The sequence below is a fragment of the Aythya marila genome, assembly GCF_965140915.1.
Source record: "Aythya marila genome assembly, chromosome: 3".
NCBI classification, from domain to species: domain Eukaryota; kingdom Metazoa; phylum Chordata; class Aves; order Anseriformes; family Anatidae; genus Aythya; species Aythya marila.
In genome coordinates, this window is record NC_139044.1 from 17382157 (window position 1) to 17403039 (window position 20883).

At 42.6% G+C, this 20883-nt stretch overlaps 2 protein-coding genes across 2 annotated transcripts in view; one reads left to right on the forward strand and one right to left on the reverse strand.

The window, feature by feature from the left end:
- The window catches only part of CAPN13 (calpain 13), a gene marked incomplete at both ends in the record, with an annotated part of 39839 nt that extends 33175 nt beyond the window's left edge, over nucleotides 1-6664 (reverse strand). Inside the window, one exon of the mRNA XM_082758165.1 lies at nucleotides 6428-6664. Within this exon, the coding sequence (XP_082614291.1) occupies nucleotides 6428-6664 (237 nt within the window). The remainder of the gene's footprint in view (nucleotides 1-6427) is intronic.
- On the forward strand, nucleotides 3453-4730 carry LOC309876448 (heat shock transcription factor, Y-linked-like; the record flags this gene model as incomplete). The annotated part of the gene is made up of 3 exons (XM_082756719.1): nucleotides 3453-3980; nucleotides 4336-4409; nucleotides 4655-4730. The coding sequence occupies 3 exons, from the start codon at nucleotides 3453-3455 to the stop codon at nucleotides 4728-4730; spliced, it is 678 nt and encodes a 225-aa protein (XP_082612845.1).
- Nucleotides 6665-20883: the final 14219 nt, after the last annotated feature.

The window sequence follows — 20883 nt, forward strand, 5'->3', positions numbered from 1 at the left end:
GCACCAGAAACTGTTGCCTGTTATCGCAAAACCTAGCTATGTGCCTAGCTACTATGCCCATAGATGGGCAGCCTTTGAAATTCACTAGCACTCAAATTGCATGAAAAATACAGAAACTACATATTTATAACTGTCCAGAAATATTGCTCTGTTTCTCTGAAAAAAATATAATGAGGCCTTGTAGCGTTTTCCCCAAGACTCTTCCACTTTAGTGCTGTGTGATTTGGTATGCTATTTGTAGAGAAGAATTTTGTATAGAACATGCTTAGCACAAGTAGCTAACATTGCTGAAGTCTAAGGCCATAGGCTATTGAATTTTTACCCAGTTACAAGAAAGGCCACAGAGCCCACTTGAACTGGAAGATAAGAAGGTAAAGAAGACTATATTGACAGACTCTGCAACCATCAGCAGATCCTACAGCCCCGAAAATAGGAGAGAACAGCTCGTCTAGAGACAATGAAGGGAACCAATCTAGAGAAGAAAGACCTCCAACCCTGATATTACTATTGGTCCTGTCTATTGAGTGAGGGGTTGGGAATGTACAGTGTAAAGGCATAATTGCATAGGGATTTCTTTGTTCGGGGACTCTTGAACAGCTTGAGCTGTTGCTGTAACTTTAACTCTGCAGAAGTGGTGTTTTTTTGTTGTTGTTTGTTTTGTTTTTTGCTTATTACCATTGCATAAACCTAGAACTGAACCCTGTTATTGTGATTGACTCTTGCATGATTTCCATAACATTAGCTTGAGGGGGAAAAAGAGTGATCTCAAAGAGGCACGTGTTCTCTTCTCATAATATCTACTAGTCCAGCAATGAGGGCAACCATATGGGCTATAAATCAACTGCTCTGTCTGATCTCATTCCCCAGGAGAAACCTATCATCACTTGTTTTCCCTGGCCCAGTGAAGATTTCATTACATATTGCAGCACTACAGGCTTGGGGCAGAGTGGCTGGAAAGCTGTGCAAAGGAAAAGGATCTGGGGTTGTTGGTTGATGCTCGCCTGAACATGAGCTGACAGTGTGCCCAGGTGGCCAAGAAGGCCAACGGCATCCTGGCTGTGTCAGGAATAGTGTAGCCAGCAGGAGCAGGGAGGTGATCGTCCCCTGTACTCAGCTCTGGTGAGGCCGCACCTCGAGTGCTGTGTTCAGCTTTGGGCCCCTCACTACAAGAAGGACGTCGAGGCCCTGGAGCATGTCCAGAGAAGGGCTACAAAGCTGGTGATGATCCGTGTAGATGTAGGGCACATGCAGATATATGCAAAGGACTCAGTCTTACATTTCTGTGGAAAATTGAAAGCCTGGGGTTGGATTTACTGGGTAGTGTAAGCCAGTCTGATTGCAGGCTGCTATGCAGTATGGTGGTCTGGCCATGGACACATTTCCACCAGACTTTCCTCTGATCCAGCATAATGAATCTGAGGATTAAGAGGGAGAGGATGACTCTTTGCAGAACTGCCGCCCTATCAGATCAAGATCCCTTAACCCAGCAACAAATTCCCAATCCTGCTTTTGTTCCCACCAGCTCCTGCCACAGTACCACATCTTTCCCTTGCGCTGCTTCCCCTGCCCCAGCCCCAGCTTCCTGACACATCCTCACCTCACTGGCCAGGGTGTTCCCTCTTTAACAGCACGACAATTAAGAAAAATAAAAGAACCTGTTTATCAGGGAGGAGGACAAGGAGTAATGGCTTTAAATGAAAAGAGGGTAGATTTAGATTAGATATAAAGAAATTCCTTACTATGAGGGAGGTGAGGCACTGGAACAGGTTGCCCAGAGACACTGTGGATGATAGGTTTTTCATTTCTTCCCTGTGCCATTTGGGCTAAATTTTTAGATTAACTCCAAATTGACATCTGTTTTTTGTTGTTGTTTTATTTTTTCTTTTTTTCCCCTGAATAAAAGCTCTTGTTTTCACCCCTCCAGCTACAGACACGCCAAAACTGATGCAGTAGGAACTCCAGCTCAGCTTAGCTGTGTGGAAAGATCCTAACCCCAACACAATTTTTTATATGTCCCATTTTGGTTTTGTCAGTTTCTGTTCTCAAATTTTCTTAACATTGAAGTTATTTCCTGGAAGTCTCTGGGAATTAAATGAAATGCCGATAAACAAAGCATCATCAAAATCGTGCAGTATCATGATAAGTGCACTATTCCTGGAAGAGGATTATATTTGCTCTGCAAAGGGCAGAAGAGAGGTAAAAATGTGACCAAGCCCTTTTGCAAAGTGACTGGATCAAATAACAAATCACTTTGATAATTTAAAGAATTTAAGTAGTGAATCCAAGCAAACAAGCATTAGCTCAGACTATATGACTTTCCCCAATATTTTTTAGATTTTTTAATTGCAGTAGCACAGTTCCCTGAGTCTTTGCTAAAGGAACAAGGTATGACTCTTGCTGAAGTCCTTGTAAAAGACACTGTTCTTCCCTTCTCCTCACACCAGATATATAAGACATACTGAGAAGTCTGTGCCCTGATGCTATGAAGAGATTGTAACGATGCAGAGGAAACTCACATTGACTACTTCAGAAGTGCATGACCACCATATACATTACCACCAGATATGAAGACTCAAAACTCTGAACATAATCGGCAATTCTCTTGGCAATGCACAAGGTAAAATAGATGGAACGTGTTGCTCAACTGCTATATTGTATCTGGAACAACAACAGCGCATGTAATTGCTATCTGAAATTAAATGCACTTAAATAACAAGATCCTATACGACTCCAAAGATGGAAGCTAAGAGATTAATAGGCTGAAGGTGCCATTTTTGTCACAGGTACATTCCCAGACACTTTTTTTTTTTCCTGTTAGAAGGAGCCAATGGTAGAGGGTGAGAAAAATAGATGTGTGTTAAATTGGCCATGCTCTATAGGCAGGATGCAACTACACTAACAATCTGGGACACATATTCTGGTATGTCAAAGTTCCTTGGGGAAATTACAGGTATCTTTTTGCCTATCCGTTTAGGTAGTTTAAATACCTTGGATCATATTTCCTTACAGCTACCATCTCAGTAACTTAAGAGCAAAGAGGGTATGGACATTTATGTATGTGCAGACGGTGTCTAACTGACACAATTCTGCAATTTTAAAATTTAAAATTATGCACTTTTATTCTTAACACTGTAGCTTTCCCCCTTCTTCCCTGGGGAACAGCTCCTTGTGCTTGCCTCCCAGGACACACCAAGCTGAAACAGAATTTAATTTACTTCTTTACTCTTGACTGGAGGCATCTGCAGCTCTGTCAATGAAAAGAAACCTATTTAGCAATTCTGCCACTGCTCCATTTTGCTGGCAGTTGGATGCTGGTCTGTGATGTCACTGTGATGCAGCATAGGCACCATGGTGACATTGGGGAAACTTCCACCACACTCCTTAGGCCACGGGTGGGTGCAGCTGCACTGCATCCCCCGGTTGGGCAGGACAGAGCCCAGTTGGTTGAGGAAATGGCTACGGACAAAAATTTCTGTCCAACTAGAAAAACAATTTCAATGGAGCCATCTTCAATGGAAACATCAAATGTTTCTGTTCAGAACAAGCCCTTTGATTTGGCAGTCTCAGCTTCTCCTCAAATATGTGATAAAAGAGCAGCTCATGATGCTGCCCTGGGAGCTATAAAAGAAGAAAACATGAAAAGTGTACATCTCAATTTTTCTGAGGAAAGCTCTGGCAAAGCCAATGACTTGTCACCCCAATCCTTTCTGAAAAAACTCTGGGAAATTGTTGGAAGTAATCGGTTTCAGTCCCTTTGGTGGGGTGACAATGGGAACTGCATAGTGATTGTGGAAAAACTCTTCAAAATGGAATTGCTGACAAGGAGAGGTCCTCTGCAAACTTTTGAAATCGATAGCATGAAAACTTTCATTCGCCAGCTTCATCTTCATGGATTCTGCAAAATGCAATGGGATTTGACAAGATCTTCCTCATGTGATGAATTTCTAGCTGATAAAGGAGCAGTCTCTGCTTTTAGCAAGGTACGTTAGTCCCCCTACCTATGAAATACCTCTCAGAATGTGTTAGTGGGATTGGTATCCAGCCAGTCCCAACTGAGGTGGCCTAAAGTTGGTGGTATTTGGGTTTCCAAACCAGTTTTTATGCTTTTGAAAATCTTACATTTCTCTGCTACACCCAAATGGCAAAAATGCAAAAGTGGTTATTGCTTAACAGAACCGTGCCATACCATGTTAATCACATGGGGCACATTTAAAATGCCCCCGAGTGTCTTCAGTGTTTGTCTTTTGTGATTCTAATTCTTAGCTATCGTATCTTTTTTTTTTTTTTCCAGTCTTGAAATGGTGGTAACTAACTTTCCTCTTTTGCATTTTGTAGTTACTCTTCTACCATAACCCCTATTTCAAGAGAGACTATCCCCATCTGTTAAGACGATGCAAGCGAAGTAAAGTGTGAGTGTAAAAAAAGCTGAATTTTCACTGGAACTGGCTTTGAAGGAAAGCCACCTGAGAAGAAACTCACTGAAGACATAGTCAGGCCCTGCTTCAACAACGGTCAGTGCAAGGATGAATCCTTAGGCCCCATCCCTTTTTCCACAACACCACAGCCACACCCTGGTTGGCATCCAGGACGCTGCCCTGGGAGCATTCTGCTGAAACTGCTGCTTCTCCATACCACACTGCACCCCACATGATAGTGTTTTTCCACCAGGGCTGGGACCAGATAGCAGTACTGCAGGTGACAGGGTTGGATATCAACACTATACATACTAGAGGAAGTATATATGATAGGTACCAAGTGAATAGAGTGTAGTAGTTCTAGGAATAAACTGTCTGAATAAAAAATATTTTCTGGTTTCTGTTCTGTTTCTAGTTTCCTTTTCTTCAGTTTGACAGCTACTGTTCCTACACCCTAAGTATGGAGGTTGCCTTCAGGGAGACTGTTTTGCTCCAGCTCAGGGGAGACAAAGACTCCAGGCACTAGCACCACACTCAGTAAACTCCAGCAAAACAGCCATGTGTGGCTAACCCAGTTGCTTTACCAGTAGCAATGGATACACAGCATTGCTATTCAGTGCAGTCTGATGATGGAACATCAGGTCCTAGGATAAGAAAGCTGGCTATGTATGTGATTATATGTCCCAAGTTAAACATTCATATGCCAAGTGAAGATGACATCACATCAGCCTGTTAAACCCGAACTGGAAAACAGCAAGCATCCTAGTTACTTTGAAATAACTATTGCTGCATCTATGGCTTGGATTAGAGAAATCAGAGCTCTTTAATAGAATTTGGGAGCTTTTCAGGTTTGCATAGTCATCTAGAAACAGACAAAAGTGGGAACTCTAGCTTTAGTAAGGTTCACAGGCAAAAAAAAAAAAAAAAAAAAAAAAATCTTCCTAAATAATGTATCTAATGAAGTCATTAATGTTACAAATGCTAATGCAGAGAGGCAGATCTCTCTTTTACTGAGCCAGATATTGCATATTTCTAGCCTTGTAACATGGTCTCCATTAGAAGACTAGAAAACCCCTTCAAAAACAGACTGGAAGGACAATCTTGCAATTAGCATGGTGGCAGAGTGCATGGCATGTCAGATCTGCTCCTAGTACCTCTAGGTCTATGGGACAGATCCAGAGGCAGTGAATGTCCAAGATGCCTTCGCAGCAACATCCCTCTGAGAGATGGGTTTAGGCAGATGTGAGGGAAAGAAAATGCAAAGAAGGCTAGGTGAGAGTTTAGAAGACTGAATATATATATGTATGCTTGCCTTGTCCAGGGGAGAACTGTAGCCAGAAATTGGCCCTGTAACTCTAGAGAACTGGCTGGCCCAAGATCTGACAGGCCAGTGGGCTGGCTGCCTCCTGTGGAAGTGTATCCTCACAGCCAACAAAAACCTGCACAGAGGTGTTGGCCATGGGTGAAGCCACATGATCCTGTAATGGTGGAATGTCAGAATCCACACATTTAACAGAGCAAGAAAGAAATCTCAACTTAACTGACTTAGGTCACTACTCAGTTAAAAGCAATTAAAATTGAGGAAGCTATTTGTTTCCAGAAGAGAGGCAAGTCCAGGAATTGAAGGGTCAGCTAGAGATGACAGAAGAACCTCAGCAGAAGAGTTGCTCTGCTACCACCCACATGCTCTGGGCATGAATGGAACTTACGATCTCTTCCATGGGCTGCCTGCAAACTTCCATGTTTGTTCAGGTGTTTTACAGTGTCCTTCTCCTTGCTGCCCTGCCCTGCAAAGGGCAATTCACACTGGACATACAGAGGAAGATGCTGTAAAGAGGTTATCTTCCCTCCACACATCCCACACCAAGGTCCCCTTATTTCAGTGTTGTGCTTCTAGTACTTCCCTGCTTAGCAGAGACCTCTTCCCCTCACAGTGAAGGTTTCTACCCAGTGGCCACCAGCACTCCCATTCAGCAGCAGTGCTGTGAAACAACCTGGCTAGCATAACTCACAGTTGGCCTCCTCCACTCTATTTGCTGCAGCTGGTCCTCTGGGAGCAGGCTGGCACCGATGGAGCTGATGTGAGCAGGGAAGGTGTCATCCTCAAACAGCCGGCCTTGGCTCAGACACAAGGCTCGCAGGTGGCTGAAGTCTTGATTATTAAATCTTTTCAGGTTCTGGAGGCTTCCTGTTGTCCCGGCTGTTTGCCAGCCTTCCTCCGACCTCAGAGCAGAGCTGGGATTGAGCATTGTGGACCCTTCCTGCAAAGGAGAAGAGACACAGATGACCATTAATTGCCCAGTACAAAGTGGGGAGCATGTGGGAAAGCAAACCCTCGCCCAAGAGGATGCTGGAGTACACAAAGCTGAGGGCAGTCACAGTGACAAAATCCTTATTAGCTGGAAATGCCTGGGGAAAGAGGAGTCGTTAAATCCCAACTGGTTTATCTCAAATCAGTTCTGTCATCGCTATAGATTTGATTTTGAGTCTTCCCTGAGGACAGAAAGGACAAAACTCTTACTGAGATGCTGTGTTAGTGATGAGGTATATCTGCAACTCAAGCAAGCACAAGCTGCAGGATGGAGCAGGAGCTTCAGACTCCTTCAAGGAGGAGGTGTGAGCAGGGAGTTTGGTCAGAAGTGCCCAGGACTCTTCTGGCCATGGATCGTGTCTGGGCCCAGGGCATCTTTTGAGTTATTTTATTTCATTTCAGCAGGAGTGCCTGATGGTCACTCCTTGTGAGAGACCTAAATAAGGCAGACACTTCCCTTTCCTCGGGATCTGTTCCAACCACCCCAGACAGATTGGTGGGATGGCTTTCTACCAGCTTCCACAGATACTTCATCAGACTCCCTAAAGCTACAATGCTGAGACAGGACTGAGCTGCAACATCCAGACCTTAATCCCACCTGCACTACACGCTCACAAAGTTGTGCTCCAAGGTCTGGGGTTAGTGGAATCGATAGGTCACAAGGAGTGACCTCTTGCGTTTAAAGCTGTGACTTAGAGTGTCTGAACTGAACTGCGGGTTCCTATTTAAACTGGGGAGTCATTGCATGGCATCCATTGATAATCCAGTCTGAAGCATGTTTAGATCCCTCCTTGTTAAGTGTGTACATTTAAGGTACATTTCATTTAGGAAGAATGAACATTTCACATATACAGTGAATCTCCAGACCAGCCAGACTTGCTATTATATCTGCTAGCACAGCTACAAAAGAAGCCAAGAGATAGCAACTCCACTGGGGACTCCTGCTATCCACGACCTGCTTGTGCTCCACAGGGAGGTAACACATCTTCCTCAGAGACCCTGGACTGCAGAATGGGAGGGCTTTGGGGAGAGAGGCTTAGGAAGGTAGAAAGCTTGCACATTTGGAGGGGCAGCAGCACTGGAGCTTTAAAAGAGCAATTTTCTCTGTCTAACCAGCACAGAGGTTTTCAGGTGCACTCCCCAGAGCCACACAGATGTACAGAGACACACACGTGCACCAGCTCCTGGGGAGCTTCCTTCAGTTAAAGAGCTCTGCTACGGGTTTCAGAGCAGTAGTAGAGAGTTTGTTCACCCTGTGTCACAGAGGACATTTTTACACAGATCTGATGTATCAGCAATTTAAGATTTATTAATTCCTTTACAGTAAATCACAAATTAGATTGCATAATTTTGTCTTCAGTAGCACTTAAACATCAGTTAATCATTACCCTATTTAACAGAATAATTCAGTAGTGTTTGCTACAATCGAAACAGTGACTTTAAAGTTAAAGATTCATAAATGGCAAGGTTCACATGCAAGACTTATGGCAAGGTATTAGCAGTTTCTGTACAGCGAGCAATTGGGGATTTCTGTACAGCAAGGGATTAGGGATTTCTGTACAACAAGGTATTGGGGATTTCTGAAAACTCAGTTGTGCACTCAAGAACTTTTCTTCTCTTGGTGAATTACTCAGCCTCCTCTGTGTCAGTGTACTCAGTAGAAGATCATTGAATCTTAAGAAGCCAGGCCTCTAGTGAATGATTCTCTTTTGTCTGTGTTGGCTTATACAGTGGATGATTATTGAGCCTCGTGTAGTCTTGCCCTGAGAAGAGACCCACCTCAGGAACAGAGTCTAGGTCACGGTCTGCTGTGGTCCTGGACGGCTCAAAGGGGCTCTTTGGATCACAAAATGATTGGCTTTAGTTGGTATTTTTCCACCCTGGCCACAATTCAGGTTAGGTAATTCTGGTGTTTTCTACCAACTGTAGAACTCCACTACTTCCAAGATTGTTCAGTTCTGGTACCTTCTGGGTCAGGCTACAGTCCAGGTTTTCACCCTTCTCCTCCAGGTACTGACATCACAAAACCAAAAAAGCAACTGTCATGAGACTTTCATCCCTTTTCTTCTGTAAAGAGAAGCCCCTGTTAAAGGCCTGTGTTAGCAGACTTTTAATATTGAGGAAGATCACTGCAGCCACCTTCTCCAACTTCTTGCATGACAGAAGCCACTGCACTTGATCCAGCAGTCCCTGCCACTAGCTCCTGGCTTACACTTAAGAGGTACCATCTCATCAATTAGCAATGGAAAATTCACAACATGCCCCGGGCAAACCACTCGCCTATTTCATTCACTTTCTGTGCAAATTGCTAGCCTGAGGTTGCTTGGTTTCATTTTCAAGCCACTGCATGCCATTGCTTTTTATTTTTTTTTATCTAGTAAAAAAACAAAACAAAACAAACAAACAAACAAACAAAAAAAAACATATATATATATATATATATACACACATATATATATAAAAGGGCTCTTTCCTACCAAAAAAACATCTGTGGATCTGATATGTTGCTGGTCTGGTACAAAGGGAACAGGAGTCTCCAGTAAGAGCTAAGCCTCAGATTTCTGTTGCGAACACAGAGCAGCCACAATGAAGTCATGATACAGGCCCCTTGCCACACGCATAGTGTTATCACCCTCCTTGGCCCTTCAAGTCACTTGGCTTTCTGGCACTGTAACAACAGCCTAGAAGAACAAGGAGTTTTTGCATTTCTTTGTCTTAATTAAAAGCCCCACCAAAAAATAAGGTGGAATTCAGAAATCACACTCCACCAACAAGATGAGAGCATGTTCCCCTTGGGCTTGCACTTTTTTTTGACACATTGGAAATAAATCTCATGTAATGTACCATAACACAACAAAAGGATGGCTTCTTCTTAACAAATATTCATTTGAAACTGTGCTCAGGCCCCATGCATGCTAAAATATATTTCTTGCAGCAGTGTTCCAGCAAAACTGATTGCTAATTCTGAAACCCAAATTAAACTTAACAGAGCTTGAAGGCTCGGGCTGACATGTATTCCCTCTCTTCTGACAGACAACAAGAGCTTTTAGTGTGCTCGTGCACGTGTGTGTGCTTAATTACATTGTTTAACATATCCAGAATAATTTAGCAACCAGACTGAAGAAAATAATACACTTAACTACATTTTCCTTCCAGGCGTAACTTCATCAGCTTTGTGTACACATGTGCACAGATAATGGGAGCTCTGTCTCTTGACCGTGCTGTGTGACAGCCGCTAGGGTCATCCACACCCAGCTAGATCCGTGTTCCCTGAGCTCTGCCAGCCTCCTCTTTTGGAGCTCTGAGCCCTGGCCACAGATTGCTTCCACTTGACTTTCACTGGTGCAAGAGCAACGGAGAAGAGCACGACAGTTTTTAAAGCAGAATATTGCCTATCTGGGTGGGGAACATCTTACAGGTGCTGAACTCTGAAGGAGAAAGGGGAAAAATAATGCAACGGGTCTCAGATGGGCTATTCCCTGCCATGAGACATGTGGAAAGAGGGAGGAATTTCAAACAATCAGAGAAACCCATTCAGGCATATTGTAAAACACTGGAGGAAATACAGAGAGAGACTGACTCTCAGCTAGGAAGGAAACTTTGTTCAGAACGGGTTACACATACATTTACTTTGTCCTGAGACCTCCTCCAAAACTTAATACCTCTTTATCTGAATGAAGAAATGAATTGCACCCAGCTTTGCTTCCACTGTTCCTTTTTGGTCCCTCCCTTCCTTCTCAGCAGAAATCCTTCTTGTTACTCGTCCAAGAGCAGTGAATGACAAAGGATGAGGGAGGGAAGTGGAAAAAACACAGAGGGAAGGAGAAAAAGAGATGGGCTGTGACTACTAGAGGGAATAGAAAGGAAGAGGGAGTCTGAGGACTCCCTCAAAGTTGTTGACCCCTGCAGAAACTAACCTGGAAACCCCAAGCACCCACTATTTTATGCATTAAACAAACTTAAAAGCCACTGGCAAAGGGGATGTATCATCTCTCTCCAGCTCTTGGTTACAAAAGATGTCAAGCCACTGCTATAATCGGGTACTCAGTGGTGGCAAATGCTCCTAACAGCTAATTACATTTTGCAAAAAGCTTTTTGTCAGAGTACAGACATCATTTCCTTCAAAGGTTTCTGACATTTCTCACTGTGTAGGAAGTGTAAATAAGCAATTAGAAACGTGTCTACTTCATAGCAGAACTCTCTACCTTCTCCTCTCCTATTTTTTCAAAACATTTCTGATACATGTTGGTTCAGCTGGGTTTCATACTTCAGGAAGAACTGCTGAATTCACAAACACTATGAAGAATCCCTGAAAAGCCAAAAGGCCAACAGCCCTTCTTCCACTGTTCCCTCTCAAACGCTCCAAAACATCAATGTATATTTAACCTCACACACAATATTCAATATATCCTACTGTAATACAAGCTCTTTACCTTTAAGACTCTGTCACTCATGTATTTGGAGCATTGTAAAAACTTTGGGGAGTCAGCTCCAGAATGGTCTTATAGTGAAGGAAAGAGTGAATTTATTAGTTCTCACTGCACTCAGAGAAGAAACAAATGAGAGCATAAAGTTTCTCAGCAGCTCACCCTCAGTGACAGCAAACTGCAGAGACAGAGCAAGGACTTGAACTTGGATGTCCCAAACCAGCTGGCAGATGGTTCTTGTATATGTAGTGTTCAAAAGCCTTGAGCACTCCACAAAAATTAAGACCAAAGACAGGCAAACCTTCTACAGATTGGTTTCCCAGTGGCATCTGATATGACTTTTTGCTCCAACTAGTCTATGAAGTACTCCTTTCTGGCTATTAAGTCATTTTTTTGCATACATAGCATAGGACACTCCCCGTTAACTTGTTTCTTCCTCATGTAACAGCAGCATACAGAAATTAGAGTCCCCCTCCTCTTAGGATCTCCACTCTCACCAGATCCAACTTCTTCCAACTTACCATTTTAATGTTAGGCTCATTGTAGGACAGCATATTCATCTTTTCTTTCCCTACATGTAACATTAAGGGGACTGGTTTATTCTGTCTCCCCAAGACAAATCCCTCTGAGTGTTTCTGTGGTGCTTTTCTAGCATTATTCCTCATATTTTGTCCACTTTATAGTGTAATAAGTAAAACAGCAAAGTGATGTTTTACCTGCAACGCCTCCGGTAGAACTCTCCAGCCAAATCCAAGAGAGCTACAGATAGGCTGGTATTATCTGTGTGATCCTTTATAGGGCAAGCTTCACCCTGCCTTTAGCAAACATAACCAGGTTGAATTGGAGTTCAAGGTCAAAACCAGACAATAGGACTTGGGTGTAACAGTCTTATACCACAGTATCTGTATACACACACACACACTTCCATTAGCCATGCAAGATGAACTCTATACCTCACTGGACAGTTAAGTCTCCCCATGGCTTATTGCGGTTTCAGATGCATTCTTAAGGGAAAACAGGATTTGCTCACACCTCCCACACTTTCACACTACCTGCTGTCCCCCATACACCAGGAAATGCAGAAACGTTATCGGGCACAGGCTGGCAGGATTCACAGAGACATGCTGTCAGAGCTGTGTGCCATTCTTTCTGCAGTAGTAAAAGAAGCATATGCTTCTAAGCCAATACCCATTAGCATTTACACTGGGCTCTTCTTCAAATATCATGTCAGTTTACTCACTTAGGTAGCTTGATTTATTTCCTCCATGACTGCCTGAGGAAGTAAGGGCATCTAAGGAATCTAAGTATATAATTAGAACATCTAGGGGACTGTCCTCCGTTTTGCCAAATTAAAGAATAACTAGCAATTATACGGGAAAGGGGGGGGTATATTTCATTTTGGGGAAGCCAAACTGAGATAGCCTAAAGAGGCCCAAAATCCAGCAGAATGGTGTGCAGCATATTCTCTGGGACATATCGGCTGGCAGCAATCCCATGCCTATTCCTACACCCCATAAACATATTTTTGAAGAAAAGGACTTTGGTGTCCTGGTGGACAGCAAGTTGAACATAAATCAGCAATGGGCCCTTGCAACAAAGAAAGCCAAGAGCACCCTAGGCTGCAAGAGCTGGAGCATAGCCCATGGGTCAAGGGATGGGATCTTCCCCCTCTGCATAGCGCTTTTGCAACCATACCTGAAGTAATATGTCCAGTTTGTGGCTGCTCAATATTAGAGGGACCTTGAAAGCACAGCAAGTCCAGCAGCTGCCCACCGCTCTGTGTAAATTTTCTAGGTAAATTAGAGTAAAACCCGCTCCAGAGAGTAAAACTGGTGCAGTTTCCCTTTGAGAGCTGCTTGCCACAACGGTTACATAAATAAAAGCTGATTGCACCAGAAGCAGGGAGCAAAGATTTTCCCAAATGCTAGTGTCGCTAGCTCATCTCCCAGCAAGCGCGCTGTTAATTGCCTCTTCTCTGGGGAAATGACAGGTATGTTCCCCTCCAGGTACGGTGATTTATTGTCTGGAACTGATGCCTCTGCTTAAATGGTGGATTAACATGATTTAAGAAATACTCATTGCAGAGTTGATTAGAAAGCACCATCAGCAGCCTGGCAGGGGATTTAAGTTGCTGCAGCATGGCACTATTTGGGGCTTGTCAGCTTTGCTGCATACAGCCATGTGATGTGTCCATTTTCACGGTGGTTCCAGAGAAGGAAACACAGAAGGCACAGGGATTTTATGTATAACAATGACCCTTTGGATTATATGCTCTCCTACGTGTGTGTGGAAGCCTGCAGGAAACTATGGGGATTTAACAAAGCACAAAGCTTTGGGAGAGCAGGGCCATTTTTTGTTTGTGTTACCCTGTGATATTTTGGCAGGTGCGACACTGCCCTGACTTCAGGTTTGTTTTTACAGAGCAGGGATAGCAACCCAGCGGAGGGTGGCTGTGCAGCTCAACCTACTCAGAAGCAAAAGTTGTTGAGGGATCACTGGAAACATAAAACCACTTCTACACAGCCAGTTACTTCCCCAAGGCTGCTAAACACACAAATGAAGAAGGCCCTTTATGCTTAGGAGGGGTGGCTGCTCTGCACTTACTCCTCCAGTCTAAGGTGCACTTGCACCAAAGGGCAAGTACCAAGAGGTGCTATTCAACACGTGCTTTCTGTGAAGCTAGCACAGCTTGCAATTCTCAGGTTTCACCACGCAGTTTCATGTATATGGGGATTTAATGAGTTGTTATCCCTTTCCGACCTAGAATAAACTATATAAAATGTGACCTTCTTTTCAAAGAGATTTCACACCGAATATGTTTAACTTCTACCCCGTCATCCAGCTGTGCTGAGGGCAGGCTGCTGTTCTGCATAGCCAGCAGCCACCCTGAAGCCGTTCTGGGTTTTGTCATCTTTCCCAGGGGGAAAAGAACAGCATAATTTTGCCCAACTAATCCTGGAAGCTTCGGCATGAAGAAAAGCAATTCTCCTCACACCACCCACAGGGCTTATGTGCTGAAGTATTGACTGTTGGCTTCTGCAATGTTTCAGATGTATGTCTTCTGATTTCCACTACTGTTACCCTTGTGAAGATCACATTCATTTTTAACAGGTGCTAATTTACACTATGGTAAATAAAATCAGGCTGTACATTTTTCCAAGGCAGAAAACACAACTACCTTTTATGTTAAAAAAAGGAATCTTATTTCAATCACCTTCACATTCATTGCAGTCATTTTGATTGGGTGTCCCACCGCTTTTGTATTATGGGACTAATGGAAGAACACTACCAATTATTTGCTCCTGTTAGCTATGATGCAGGGAAAAAAAAAAAAAGTATACAATCTAGTTTGCTCTGTGTTTATGCACTCCAATTTCTGGCAGGATATGCCATTCGAAAACACAAACTTATGACCATAAAACTTACCAGGCAGATAGCAAAGACCTACTTCTCTATCTGCTTTTACCCAGCCTTCATTCACAAGCTTCCCCTTAACACAAATTAACCAGGAGTTCAGTATTTTCCTCATATTCAGATATGCATCATTTTGCTTCTAAATGAAGTACAACTGCTGTTGAAAGTGAAATGTGGTAGCTGCTTAACAGCACATAACGAATCCGTACAGCTAAATAGCACTGCCATTTGAGGGAGGGGGGATTTGGTGTGGATAATACTTCCCCATGAAGCCATATTTTTAGGACAAAAATCCATTGACTTCAGAAGTACAGTAGGGATCCTTAAAGAATAAAAATGAAAATAAAGAACAAGCAGACTGCTATCAACGCTCGTATTAGCTCTAGAATTGGTTAGAAATGTCCCAGTGGAATGTTTTTCCTTCAGAAAATGTCAATCTGTCAAACATGAAAGCCACTAGCAATGAATTTTCACCACGATGAAGAGACAATACATTTTCAATAATGCCACCAGGCTCCATTTTGATTCTGGAATGGTCTCATCTTTTGCTTATGGGAAAAAAAATCATTACTTCAGGAACCTGTCTGTATTATCCAAAAGATTTAACATATGGCAGCGTAAGAAAGTTTCTAAATGTTATTGCAATAGCTCACTACATTCAGCCTGACAGTATTTTTCAGAATGTGCTTTCATGAGAAATTGCAGACATTGTTTTTCATTTGAATGAGGAACAGAATAAGAAAGCCTTCTGCATGTACTGAACCTCCACAGAACTGAAAGCCTGATTTGGCCCCACAGCAGCTAGCACTGAAACTCCCCATAAAACTCTCTTGGCCCTTCTTATCAGTGATACCTAAACATGTCTTAAACAGAGCTGTCATGACATCCTTACAAGCAATACAAATACCCATTCACCTGGTCATAGATCTGCTGTTGTGCTTTACCACACTTTGATACAAACTTCTCAGTAAAATAAGTGCACTTTTGCTCTTCTCACTGTTGTGTCCCTTGTGTACCTCTTCAAAAATTGGTACTAACAATCATTAGTTTATGTGAAACAGCAGGAATGCTGTTAGAGCCAGACCTTTGTAGAGGAACACAAAAATGAAGTTCTTTGCCCTTGTTGGGCAGTTCTGCATACCGCCCTTTTTACAGCCCTGTTGGTCTGAGATAACACAATCCATGCTTTTCTATTTTTACCTCAGTGTGAACAGACGGAAACAGTTTCACATGTTGTTTTTTCAGAAATATTTCTGCCATCCTCTAATGAAGAATCCCTGGTCTGCAGATCTTCCACAGACAGTTTACGAGAAACACATGCAGTTCACCATCTTCACCTAAAGTCTTTGCTGACTAGATGTATATATCTCACAGCACAACTCTTTCTTCCTTGATATCCTGCCATTTGTAACATGCTAACAAGGATGTGCAGTCAGTATTCCAGACAGGCACCTTGCTATTCACCTTTCCTCCTTGCTCCCATAAGAAATCTTACACCTGGAGATAGGAAAGGCAGCAATTTGAGGTGAAACAGAGAGCTGCCCCTGTACTGAGCATACCATCCAAATCAGAGCTAGGGGAGGAGAGGGATCTGAAGCTAACTGGGGCAAGCCCTTCTACTGTCACAGTGGAATTAAGACCATGTGGTGACTGGAAGTCAGACATACAGCATGCCTTATCTTGAAGAAGCCCTTGTGCAGCAGCAAGCATGTTGTGTGCTGATGGTGTTAGACATTGCTCAAATGTATTTCTTCTATTAAAGGAGAGAAAAGGAGAAATGGAATTAATTTCTCAGACCAACACTCATCATTGGAAATGTAAGAGTTATTGAAATAAATGGCAATCAGCTGGTTTTAATGACCATGGGTTCATTTTTTCTTGATCCTACACAACTGACCTTGTCTGAAGCCATAACTGCCCCCCAAACACGTACCTGCAACATACCTAGCAGCTTAAATATAGACTGTCTTGAAAGAATATGAAGAACATGCCAAGACACAGAAACCTGCTAGTAATGTCTGGAGAGAGGGAAAAAAAAAAAAAAAAAAAAGCATTCTTGGCATATAAGAATGCTTTTGGCCACAAAGAGAGCCATTTTATGGCCTTTTTTAAATAAAAGAAAAAACAATCAGCACTTGCCAGCGTCAGAGGGTTGGGCAGTCTAAAAAAAAAAAAAAAAAAAGAAACAAACATTACAGCCAGAGTACAGTCATGGTTTCACATCCTGATAACACTGCAGTCAGGTATCTCTGTTTACTGATCTGACCAAGAGTAAGCAGAAAACAAGGTACCAGCTATAAAGGAGGAAGCTCTGCATATCCTTGAGGCTATACTGTTACTGTGCAACACCCTCCTGCTCAGTAGCATTGCATCAGATCAAAATGAAGAAGAATTTGACTCCTTATTTGAAATTCGTAAGAAGGAGAAAAAAGCCTTGAAGAAAAGCTCCTGACGACTTGGCTCTTCCAGCAAAACAGATAGTTGTTTTTTGTTGTGTGTATGTTTTGTTTTTTTGCTGAGCGCCTTGAAAAGGAAGCATTTGTGTGTTTGCACTTATTTTCCAACCTGTTCCCACACAACTATGGTGCCTTGGGTACATGTTCCAGTTCTCATGTCAGCTCGTTACTTTAACCTTCCCTGCCTGGAGGAAGGCTCAAGCTATGTGTATGATCAGCTTCAGAGCAGCTCCAGCCCTGAGCTCTTTTTTTCAGGTTGAAAGCCTCTTCTCAGAGCTGCACAGCTGCTCTCTTGGCTCTGCTCCACCACCACAGAACAATCAGGATTGGTATTGTATCTGAGGTGTTAATTAAATACCTTAAACAGATAGATAAGCCCTTTAATAGTGCTCAACACATGTAGGGAGAGCAGGATATCAGTAGAGAGAATAGCATATGGTCCCTAGTGAACATTTCTGATACTTCTAATTGACATTTCAACTAATACTTTTCCATGGTTATCTATATTATAGAATGGATCAAGGAAATGCATCACAGATTACATTTAACTTTCCCAGCCTAACTGCACTATAGTTCCAAACACCTGCTTCTTCTTCATGGAGGAGGATGGGGAGGACTAAAGCCTATAAAACTTTTGTGGCCAAGCACAGGAGGCTGTGGGTAACAGTCATAAACCACAGAAACAGGGGCAAAATACAGAACAAGAATATAAAGAGATTGGCAAAGTCTCAAGTGTGGTTTTTTGTTTGGTTTTTTTTTTTAGAATATCACTTCTGTGAAAATGATTTCATCCAGTAATATGTGGAAAATACAAGGCAATCACTGAAAGTTTCCCGCTTTTTTTGGGGGGGTGGGTGGTGTGGACAAGGCTCAGCAAGCATAGCGGCACACTTGAAGTGGTTGTTCTCGATTGAGGTGAGCAGAACTGGTACACTGCTATGCTGGAAGCACCCAAAAAGTCTGAAAATAGCTAAAATTCCCTGGAAAACAATATGATAGTGACTCAATTAATAGAGTCCTAGAACCACAGAACAGTTTGGGTTGGAAGGAACCGTAAACATCATGTAGTTCCAACCCCTTTGCCACAGGCAGGGACACCTCCCACCAGACCAGGTTGCTCAAAGCTTCATCGAACCTGGCCTTGAGCACCTCCAGGGATGGGGCATCCACAGCTTTTCTGGGTAACCTGTTCCCAGTCATTAGCTACAGAAACAAGCTATGATGTGTTTAACCCAATATATGTCCTAGTGAGTGACAGAGAATGGTACTGAAGATAAAATATTGTGGGGTGTGATGGACTGGATCCCTGGGACAAAGAATTACCTTCTCTGCTCCCTGTGCATACTCCTGCCAAAGCACTATGAATGTTCCTGTTATCAGTGGGCTACAGAAAGCACTGCAGTATCATATAAGGAAGTCACAAAGGTGGGTTTCATGCTGAATAACCAGACTTTCACAGAGAAAGAAGAGACTGCACTGCTGGGAGATATGAACTTAAACTGATATAGTATAGGCAGTTTATCTTCCAGTTTATTTGGGGCTTCAGGTTTCTATTTATTATGTGTGTGCAGTGCCTCACGCAATAACACTGATTCGTGACTAGAGCTTCTAGGTACTCCAGAACAGTAATAATCCAAATCTAGGTAATCCATACAGTAATAACAAACAATTACTCCATGTTGGATTGATGAATGATTAAGAATATTTACTGTGTTTTAACAATCAAGTATATACAAAACACAAGGAAACTGCAGAGCAGTAAATCTTTGAACTGCCAGTTCAATTAATAAATCAGTTAATAAATCTCCGGGCATTTCATTAATGAGTGTAGTTATGAGTAGAAAAGCCAAGTGATTATCATAAAAGAATTTTTTATGCAGATTTCTATGACTTTGTGTACACTTGCTGTTTTATCAAACCTGTAAAACACACCCCAGAGCTACAACGCAGATCATCAGAAAGTTTTGTTTCTCTAACCAGAGAGCAGTGCAATACCTGGATTTCCAAATAAAACCATGCAGAACTGCCCCCTCTCCTCAGGATCTAACCCAAAGGCCACTGATGTGATGGGACAATCGCAATTCTAATGAATCTTGGAGCACATATCTGGGGGTAAGGCAGCCACACCACAAGCAAACCACAGACACCAAAGCTTCATCCCGGTTATTAAAAACAAGAGGAGACACCAATGGCATGAGTTTGGTGATAATGAAGAGTAGCACAGCACAGTTGTGCCCATACCACAAACCTTTTTTTTTTTCTTCTCAAAAAAAGGCATCTTGATCCAGGCTGACAGAGTACAGGCATCTGCAAGTGGTCATCTAAAATGTTAGTGAAGTAACATTGTTACTTACAAGGAAAAAGGAGCTTTTCGGGTAGGACAATTTCAGTTTCAGAGCTGAAGAAAGGCATAAACACCTGAAAGTTTCTCCATTTGCTTTCTTCTCCAATTATATCAATAAGACCAACATAAGTTGTCTTTGTGCCAGCCTGACACTTTAACACTTTCACCACTTCTCTCTGCCCCCACCCCCAACACCTCTCTAATCCCTGCCCTCACACTTGTATCTGTGCAAAGTCATGGAATCACAGAATCATTTTGGTTGGAAAATTCCAACCGTTGAGTCCAACCAATGCCCTGACTTACCTGATCTCATCAGTAAACCATGTCCATGCACCTCTTCAGTACCTCCAGGCATCAGGACTCCACCACTTCCCTGAGCAACCATCCCAATGCTTCACCATCCTCTCCATGAAGATATTCTTTCTAATATCTAATCTAAACCTCCCCAGCATAACTTGAGACCATGTCCTCATGTCCTATCACTTGTCAGCTGAGAAAGAGACCAAAAGCTTTCAGGTAGTTGTAGAGAGCAATGAGGTCTCCCTTCAACCTCCTCTTCTGCAGATTAACCAACCCCGATTCCTTCAGCTGCTCCTTATAAGCCTTGTTTCCTAGTCCCTTCTCCAGCTGCATTGCTCTTCTCTGCGCACCATCAAGCAACTCAGCATCTTCCTTGTAAGAGGATAGTTCAGCAAGGGCTGGTTTGAAAATCAGATCACTAGGCTGGCATGCAGTTGAAGTGGTTTGTAGTCCCCATTGTTTTTTTGATGAATTATCTTTCCTCTTTTTCAAAGACTTTTCCAGGTTCATGCTACTTCCTTGTTATCTCTCTACAAATGTGCTTCTAAACAATTTTACTGGCAATAATATAATCAGAAATAGCATTCTGAGCAAACCTTTAGGCACAGAAAATAGATTCAGCATTGTGCCCATACCACAAACTTTTTTCTTTCCTCAAAAAAGGCATGAGTTTCTACCACTTTGATGAATAACAACAGGAACTTCCCACATTGACAGATTGTGTCCCATCGAGTGCTGTGTCAGGTTGTTGGTCTGCCGACCAGATGCAGAAAACTTCAGTAAGAATAGTGCTTATTGGAGACAGCATCGATAACAGAACAAATCATCTCACTCCACCTGATTGCTTTTCTGGGAAAAGTGGACAAATGTAACAGATGCCAACGATTTGCATTGGGAGCTTCTGCAAGATATTCATATAGAACAAGGCAATGCATGAATTAAAAAGCTTCCCATGTCGAAAGAAGCTGAAGGCAAGTCCATCATTATCATTTGACAATACATAGCCCACAGCTGTTTCTTCCTAACACTGGATTATATTCTTAAAGTATAGCCCAAATACTAAGGGTTTTAATGATTTATTATTTTCAGTAGTACAAAACTTTCAAACGTCGTACTCATTTTACTCAGAAAATAGAAACACGTCAAGTAGCTTAATGCATTCAGACCAGCTAATCAACGCATCAGCACAGCTAGGATTGTGAATCTGAAATACCTT